The sequence below is a fragment of the Colobus angolensis genome, unplaced genomic scaffold (genome assembly GCF_000951035.1).
Source record: "Colobus angolensis palliatus isolate OR3802 unplaced genomic scaffold, Cang.pa_1.0 Scaffold93, whole genome shotgun sequence".
Taxonomy (NCBI): domain Eukaryota; kingdom Metazoa; phylum Chordata; class Mammalia; order Primates; family Cercopithecidae; genus Colobus; species Colobus angolensis.
The window spans coordinates 888,512-898,091 of NW_012123265.1; the positions used below are offsets into that span (position 1 = coordinate 888,512).

Sequence of the window (9,580 nt, forward strand, 5' to 3'; positions counted from 1 at the left end):
TTTTTTTTTTTGAGACAGAGTTTTGCTCTGTAACCCAGGCTGGAGTGCAATGGCACAATCTCGGCTCACTGCATCCTCCACCTGCCAGGTTCAAGCGATTCTCCTGCCTCAGCCTCCTGAGTAGCTGGGATGACAGGTGCCGACCACCACACCCAGCTAATTTTTTTATATTTTTAGTAGAGACGGGATTTTGCCATTTTGGCCAGGCTGGTCTCAAACTCCTGACCTCAGGTGATCCTCCCACCTCAGCCTCCCAAAGTGCTGGGATTACAGGCATGAGCCACTGTGCCCAGGTGAGGAGCTTTTTTTTTGAGAGGGAGTTTCGCTCTTGTTGCCCAGGCTGGAGCGCAATGGCATGATCTCGCCTCACTGCAACTCCCACCTCCCGGGTTCAAGCAATTCTCCTGCCTCAGCCTCCCAAGTAGCTGGGCTGGTCTGGAACTCCTGACCTCAGGTGATCTGCCCACCTCAGCCTCCCAAAGCAGTGGGATTACAGGCGTGAGCCACTGCACCTGGCCAAAGCTCTGAAAATCTTTAACAATGTGAATAAATGAGCAGAATGAAGACAATTCCAGAAATAGATGGTTTAATCTCAAAAGCAAAAAGAATTAAAGGGAACTAGTCAGCTTAGTTAACTGGAAAGTCATTTGCCTTTTAAGTTTTAAAATTGGAGGTACTGTGGTTTGCAAGTGAGGGTTTTTTTAGCCAGTTTGATCACCTGTATACAAGCGGTTGAAGGATGCCTCTCACACTCTAGGGAAATTCTGAGAAAAGACTGGATTACCTAGAGGACAATCAAGTGAAAGCCTGTGAAAACAAGAAGCGTGGGTCTCCTTTGCCCCTCATAACACATGACTAACATTCACAACACTCCCATGGGTGTGTCCAGATCTGGAGGTTGCTCACTATGGGTGAGGGCAGTGTTTTCAACTTTTTGAGCCCATGCCCTTTTGATAAACAAAACAAAACAAATTCACGTGTCCTTCGTTAAACATTATCTTTCCTTTCTTCCTTTTATTCTTTCTTCCTTCCATTTATCCATCCATTCAAAAACTGTTAATTAAGTACCTACTGTGGCAGGTTTATTAAATACGGCAGAAAGTAAGACATCTCTAAATGAGGCTGCTTGAAAGTAACAGTAATTAAGGATTGTCTGCTCTTTGGAGTTCTACATAACAGCTAGAAATAATGGGAATTTTCCCAAGCAGTTCTATAGAGCATCCAAATTGGGCTCGGTGAAGAGAAAGGACAGCATTCTAGCACAGGAACTGAGTCAACCAATTCGCCTCACCAGCATGCAACAGGTTTCAGCGGTTTTCCCTCTCCCCTTCCTCCATTCTGCAATAGACCTCTAGCTTGCTTACCACTACTTCTACCCCAGCCTCTAAGTGTTTGCAATGATTCTAATATGTAAGTGAACAGCACCTAAAACACAGTCCAAGTTCACAGCGACCTTTTTGCCAGAGTCTGAGCAATGACCTTTGACCAAAAACATGACCTAAGCAGTGTAGAGTAACACCAAGCTAAAGACTCCTTCCCCTTTAGAGAAGAGATGCACCTTTTCTCGCCCAATAACGGGCCCCCGCCCCAGTAGAATCTAGATTTAAAGATTTGGAGCCCAGTTTTTAACCAGAGGCTCTGCTGCCACCCTGGAACAACATGGTTTTGGTTTTTCCTAAAGAAGGTCTAGAATGGTCTGCTCAGCTTCGTGCTTTAGAGACCAACGGACAATGCAACATCATGCAGAAACTGCTTCTTGAGGGGACAGGGAGGAGTAACCAATGTATAATACTTTTAGTGGTGACTAACTCTGAAATTTAGAAAATGAGCCTGGAATTACAGTTATCTTGTCAGCAGTCTTTTTTTTTTTTAATAAATTTTTGTTTGTTTGTCTGTTTTGAGACACAGTCTCGCTCTGTTGCCAGGCTGGAGAGCAATGGGGCGGTCTCGGCTCACTGCAACCTCCGCCTCCTGGGTTCAAGCGATTCTCCTGCCTCAGCCTCCCAAGTAGCTGGGATTATAGGCCTGCACACCATGCCCAGCTAAGTTTCGTATTTTTAGTAGAGATGGGGTTTCACTATGTTTGCCAGGCTGGTCTTGAACTCCTGACCTCGTGATCCGCCCACCTCAGCCTCCCAGAGTGCTGGGATTACAGGCATGAGCCACCATGCCTGGCCTTTTTATTTTTTATTTTTTGTCAGCAGTCTTAAATACACGCTTTTTCCAAATTAACTCCTCTTCCCAGACACGATGTTCTAATAATCACTTCGATTACATAAATTAGAAAGAAATAAAAAAGGTTCAGATGATGTTTGATTCTTTTTTCATTAGCCAAAACAATGAATCCTAATAAGGGATAGGAAAAAACAGTATATTGTTAGCCTGACAATGATTAACTGAAAACACAATTCAGAACCATGACTTTTTTTTTTAATACAAAGAAAGAAAATCCAGCATTACTATAGAAGCCATTTACAAATCCATGATTCAAACAGAAAAAAAGTAGCAGATTTAGGCCAAAGATAAAGGGAGTGACGTGCTTATGTTCACTTAACTAACTGCAAAGTCAGAGGAATGCCGGATGTAATCAGTGAGTCAGGATGGCTCACAGAAAGGCAGGGGCCTGCAAGGTATAACCTTGACATCAATCAGGTGAGTCTGTCTTAGAATACAACTAACATGCACAGCCAGCACTCCAACAATGGGCTTCTAGAAAAGGAAATGGAGATTTCTGTGATCTATCTTCCATTTGGGATGTGATTTGAAATAAGTGTGAAGTAAAGAGAAAGAAAAAAAAAAGACTATTCAAATTAATATTCAACCAGAAAAACAAAAATCAATTTGGCCAGCTAAATCCAATAAGAATACAACCTAAGAAAAATTATTCCATCCGAGCACAGTGGCTCACGCCTGTAATCCTAACACTTTGGGAGGCCGAGGCGGGTGGATCACCTGAGGTCAGGGGTTTGAGACCAGCCTGGCCGCCATGGCAAAACCCTGTCTCTACTATAAATACAAAAATTAGCCAGCTGTGGTGGCGCATGCCTGTAATCCCAGCTACTTGGGAGGCCGAGGCAGGAGAATTGCTTGAACCCAGGAGGCGGAGGCTGCAGTGAGCCGAGATTGTGCCACTGCACTCCAGGCTGGGAGACAGAGTAAGACTCTGTCTCAAAAAAAAAAGAAAAATGATTCCATCAGTGAAATTTTCCTTGATAGTTCTAACAGCAAGGGTATACTATGGTGCTAGAAACTGAACCAAAAGCTTTTTTTTTTCTCAAACAATGTGGAAAATATATATTAGAAGTGCTTAGTAAATCTACCAAGAAATGGGCTTCACACTAATAACAGGCCCAGATAAAATTCCTTTTCCTTTTTGACAGGCTGGTGAAAGGCATATTCTAATACATCAAGAATCAAGAATCAGAATCAGATTTGAATCCTCAAGCTCAAAAATCCATTCCCAGAGGGTATCCTACTCATTGCTAAGGGTTTTGAGCAGATTGGCTTCAGGGTGGATTTCGTAAGACACACTAAGCCTATTCTGCTTTCCTGCAGACTCCTCACCTAATTTGGTATGTAATCAGCCAGTCACACACACATGCATGGTCTAGCCCTTGCCTATCTTTTGTCCTTGCTGGCATGCTCTTCCCCTTGGTCTCTACAATTCACCAACACCAGCCTTCTATCAGTGTCTCAAGTATACCAAGCTCTTTGCTGCTTCTAAGCCTTTGTACGTGATGTTTTCCTTACTTGGAAGAGTTTCCTTCAAATCTTAGCTTACGCTTACACTTCCTCAGTGGAAATATTCCCAGCCTAGGTTAGATGTTATGTGCTCTTGGTACCCACCACTTCTCTTTTGAGGCCCTTCATTCAATTCTAAGTACATTTCTGAACAGCCGTTTAGTGTCTGACTTCCTTACTGGACTGGAAGTTTCATGAGGGTCTGCCCTGTCCCCTGCTGTATTCCCAGCACCCTAGCTTAGTATGTGTGGCACATGAGTATGCAATATGTAGTTTTTTTTGTTTGTTTTGTTTTAATTTTTTTTGAGATGGAGTTTTGCTCTTGTCACCCAGGCTGAAGTGCAATGGCACGATCTCGGCTCACTGCAACCTCCGGCTACCGGGTTCAAGCAATTTTCCTGCCTCAGCCTCCTGAGTAGCTGGGATTACAGGTGCCCGACACCACATCCAGCTAATTTTTTTGGTATTTTTAGTACAGACGGGGTTTCACCATGTTGGCCAGGCTGGTCTCAAACTCCTGACCTCAGGTGATCCACCCACCTCGGCCTCCCAAAGTGCTGGGATTATAGGCTCAGTGAGTCACAGCGCCCAGCCAGTATGTAATGTTTAAAAAAATAACTTTAAAAATTATAAATTAGGTATGTAAAGGACATACACACTTAAAAGTCGCGGGAAGCAAACCTTTAACATGCTACCTGATGTGGGATGAAGAATGAATCCTGTGCTAAAATGGAGCATTCAAAATAGACGGATCTTATGCAACCAGCAGGTTATTAAGGACTTTCCCCAACAACTATAGCAGAAACAAGGGCTGAGCTTTGGAGAGTGAGGGCCAGAAAATCTAGTATTCACCTCAGATGCAAAACACCAGGCTAGATGTTCCCAGATTAAGATTGTAACAGGGGCCGGGCGCGGTGGCTCAAGCCTGTAATCCCAGCACTTTGGGAGGCCAAGACGGGCGGATCACGAGGTCAGGAGATCGAGACCATCCTGGCTAACACGGTGAAACTCCGTCTCTACTAAAAAACTACAAAAAAAAAAAAAACTAGCCGGGCGAGGTGGCGGCGCCTGTAGTCCCAGCTACCCGGGAGGCTGAGGCAGGAGAATGGCGTGAACCCGGGAGGCAGAGCTTGCAGTGAGCTGAGATCCGGACACAGCACTCCAGCCTGGGTGACAGAGCGGGACTCCGTCTCAAAAAAAAAAAAAGATTGTAACGTCTGTGTGTGGTGACTCACACCTGTAATCCCAGCATTTTGAGAGGCTGAGGCAGGAGAATGGCGTGAACCCGGGAGGCAGAGCTTGCAGTGAGCTGAGATCCGGACACAGCACTCCAGCCTGGGTGACAGAGCGGGACTCCGTCTCAAAAAAAAAAAAAGATTGTAACAGGTAGAGAGGACCCTTCCCTTCTGATAGTGAAGTCTATTCAAGTGACAGAGTGGAAACGGTGCAACTTTCTTGTTCTCCACTTTGGAGAGAATTCTCATTAACAAACTAACTTCTTTATCCTGGTTCTCCTATGTACAATATCCATTCTTATTTCTCACAAGGGTATGGAAGGAAAACAACTGGTATTTAGCTTCTCCCTTCCCTCCATTCAAGCTTGGCTCATGTCTACAACTCACCTGAACAGCTCCTCCTAGCATGACAGCCACCAGCCCCATAGACATGCTCAGCGTCTGTGATTCCACGGTGCTCTCTGCCTGATGGGCCAAGCTTGCACAAGCTCTCTGCAATGTTGCTGCTACAAAGTCCACCACCTACCAAAAAAAGGGAATTGAGAATCAATGAGGAATAATAATTTAAAAAATCAAAATTCTCCTTATATCTTATGTCTACATCCTCATCTTCCTTATCTACATCATGATAGCAAGAACCATCCAGAACAATTGCTACTTACCATGCAGGTGTGAAGTTCAGTGTTTTGCTTTTTTTTTATATATACAGCATTTACTGGTTTATTATAAAGGTTATTACAAATGACGCAGATGAACAGACAGATGGATAGGACAAGCGGGTGGGGGTGGAGCTTCCATGCCCTCTCTGGGTTAGCCCCATTCCCAGCATCTCCACACGTTCAGCAAGTGGGAAGCTCCCAAGTGTTTCACGTGTACAATCTCACTTAGTTGTCATCTCAACTCTAGGAGGTCAGTACTATCATCCTCATTATGAAATGAAGAATCTGAGGCTTTAAAAGGTTGTTTAAGGCCATACACTTAATAAATGAGAAAGCCTACTTATACTTTTCCAAACGTTTTAATATGCTACTCCAACTTCCTTTACTTTGCATGAATTTTGCCTGAAAATTAAAAAGCAAAATGACTTGTAAATTAACTCAAAATGGATCATGGACTGCAATGCAAAATACAAAACTATAAACTCCTAGCAGCTACCATGGAAAATCTAGATGGTTGCGGGTATGGTGAGGACTTTTCAGATGCAACACCAAAGGCACAACCCGTGAAAGAAAGTAATGATAAGCTGGACTTCACTGAAGTTAAAAATTCCTGCTCTGCGAAAGACACTGTCAAGAGAATACAAAGAGAAGCCACGGACTGGGAGAAAATATTCATCCAAAACAGTCTGACAAGGGACTGTTTTCCAAAATTTACAGAGAACTCTTAAAGCTCAATAATAAGAAAACCCGGGTTGGGCACGGTGGCTCACGCCTGTAATCCCAGCACTTTGGGAGGCCAAGGTGGGTAGATCACTTGAGGTTAGGAGTCCAGACCAGTCTGACCAAAAGGTAAATCCTGTCTCTACCAAAAAATTACAAAAAATTATCCGGGCATGGTGGCGCACTCATAGTCTCAGCTACTCGGGAGGCTGAGGTGGAACAATCGCTTGAACCAGGAGGCGGAGGTTGCAGTGAGCTGAGACAGCACCAGCTGTAGCTGAGACTACACTCCAGCCTGGGCAACAGAGTGAAACTCTGTCTCAAAAAAAAAAAAAAAAAAATTAGCCAGGCAGAGTGACAAGTGCCTATAGTCCCAGCTACTCAGGAGACTGAGGTGGGAGGATTGCTTGAGCCCAGGAGGTCAAGGCTGCAGTAAGCCATGATAGTGTCACTGCACTCCAGCCTGTGTAACAGAAAGAGATCCTATCTTGAAAAGAGCCCAATTAAAAAAGAGCAAAAGTCCTAAACTGATATCTCACCAAAGAAAATATACAGATGGCAAAAAAGCATATGAAAAGATGCTCCACCTCCTATGGCATTGGAGAACTGGAAATGAAAGCATTGTTGATATACTTTTACACACCTAACAGAATGGCCAAAATCCAGAAAACTGATTTCACCAGGAATGTTGGTGAGGATGGAGAGCAACGGGAGCTCTCATTCATTCATTGCTGCTGGGAATACAAAATGGTACAGCCACTTTGGCAGACCATTTGGCACTTTCTTATAAAACTAAACATACTCTCACCATACAATCTAGCCATTGCTTGCCTTGATATTTACTCAAATGAGTTGAAAACTTATGTCCATACAAAACCTGCACATGGTTGTTTATAGCAGCTCTAGTTATAATTGTTAAAACCTGAAGTAACCAAGATGTCCTTCAGTAGGTGAATGCATCAATAAACTGTGGTACATCCAAACAATGGAAAAATAGCACCAAAAAATGGGCAATCAAGCTATGAAAAGACATGGAGGAACCTCGAATGCATATTACTAAGGGAAAGAAGCCAAGCTGAAAAGGCTACATGCTGTATGATTTCAACTATATTACATTTTGGAAAAGGCAAAACTATGGAGACAGTGAAAAGATCAAGGGTTGCCAGGGGTTAGGAGAGAGGGAGAACAAAACAGGTGGAGCACAGAGGATTTTTACGGTGGTGAAACCATTCTGTATGATACCATCATGGTGGATACATGGCATTACAAATTTGTCCAAATCCATAGTTTGTACAACGCCAAGAGCGAGCCCTAATGTAAACTATGGACTTTGGGTGGTGATGTGTCAATGTAGACGGATCAGCTGTAAAAAATGCATCACTCTGGTGGGAGATGTTGACAGTGGGGGAGGCTATGTTGTGTGAGTGCAGGGAGTGTAAGGGAAATCTCTGTCTCTTCTGTTCAATTTTGTTGTGAATCTAAAACTGCTCTAAAAAATACTCTCCTTATAAAAAATGACCTGTTACTTTCTGACTATGTAGGGGGTCCTGGATCTGCTTCTCAAAAGGAGGTTTCCTCCTCAGGGATTCCTGCCCTGACTAACTCCTGACATTCTGACAGTCTAATTCTAGTAAGTAAAGAATGGAGGGGTAGTATTCAGTTTCATCTAGAAGTCAGTGTCTTCGAACCACTTGTGCAAATGATTGACAGCAGTGATCCCCAACCTTTTTGGCACCAGGGACCGGTTTCATGGAAGACAATTTTCCCGCACACCAGGGTTGGCAGAGGCGGGAGGGGGAGAGGGGTGGGGAATGGTTTCAGGATGAAACTATTCCACCTCAGATCATCAGGTGTTAGTTAGATTCTCATAAGGACTGTATAACCTAGATCTCTTGCATGCACATTTCACAATAGGGTTCGCGCTCCTATGAGAATCTAATGCTGCTGCTGATCTGACAGGAGGCGGCACTCAGGTGGTAAAGCTCACCTGTGCGCTGCTCGCCTCCGGTTATGAGGCCAGGTTCCCAACAGGTCACAGAACAGTACCAGTCTGCGGCCTAGGTGGTTGGAGACCCGTGATCTAGAGTCTTTTTTTAAGTATTAAATATTTGAAAGGATTAAGATTGTTCCTAGACAAGATTTTATATAGCATTTGGCTAACAACTAAGCTTTAAATAGAATTAATTTGGTCAGCATCATTTTCAATGCATTTGGATTAATCACCTTAAGTTAAAACACCTTTGAATAAATGACGGCACACAATTGCACATGCGTGCACACACACATGCATACTTAGGATTAATGACTCAAAAGAGAGAAATCATTTTAGAAATGGAAAGGCTGAGAAGGTCATAATAAGCCTCCAAATAACATGCAAGCTTGCATGTTTAATTCTCTGGACAAATCACATGCTGTGCTAGAATCTTTATTGCAAGCTTATAGTCAGGAGAATGGCTTGTTAACACTTGTCTTCTGAAGCAATGCAGGAAACTAGAAAGGTTATTAAAAGTTCCACTTAGTGAAATGAACAATGCTGTTTATGGCAGTTTTCACCACCTCCTCCATCCCTAAGATTTTATTCATACTAGAAGATAAGGACACTGGCCCTTTCTAGAAACACTAGGTAGAAACTGTTTCTACTATGTTGAGCCAACTATTTTGCCTCCAGGGAGTTTTCTAAAGCACTCCTTAGCTGGGCACAGTGGCTAATGCCTGTAACCTAATACTTTGGGAGGCCAAGGCAGGAGATCACTTTAGGCCAGGAGTTCAAGACCAGCCTGGCAACAAAGTGAGACCCTATCTCTACAGAAAATTTAAAAATTAGCCAGGCACAGTGGCACACACCTGTAGTCCTGGCTACCCAGGAAGCTGAGGTAGGAGGATTGCATGAACCAAGGAGTTCAAGGTTGCAGTGAGCCGTGATTGCACCACTGCACTCCTGCCTGGGTGACAAAGAGTGAGACCCTGTCTCTAACAACAATAACAAAAAATAAATAAAGCATTTCTAAATTACTCAACTAGGATTATTTAGCTTTCCAACTGTTTCTAAATTCCTCTCCAGTTTTGTTTTGTTTCTTTTTTTTGAGATGGAGTTTAGCTCTGCCGCCTAGGCTGCAGTGCAGTGGCGTGATCTCGGCTCACTGCAACCTCCACCTCCCGGGTTCAAGAAATTCTCCTGCCTTAGTCTCGCGAGTAGCCTCCCAAAGTGCTGGGATAACAAGCATA

The 9,580-nt window shown here is 43.6% G+C and overlaps 1 protein-coding gene across 1 annotated transcript in view; it reads right to left on the reverse strand.

Annotated features, from left to right (window-relative positions):
- The window catches only part of TANGO6 (transport and golgi organization 6 homolog (Drosophila)), a 238,985-nt gene that overhangs the window by 161,905 nt on the left and 67,500 nt on the right, over window positions 1-9,580 (reverse strand). Inside the window, exon 11 of the mRNA XM_011932126.1 lies at window positions 5,364-5,498. Within this exon, the coding sequence (XP_011787516.1) occupies window positions 5,364-5,498 (135 nt within the window). The remainder of the gene's footprint in view (window positions 1-5,363; window positions 5,499-9,580) is intronic.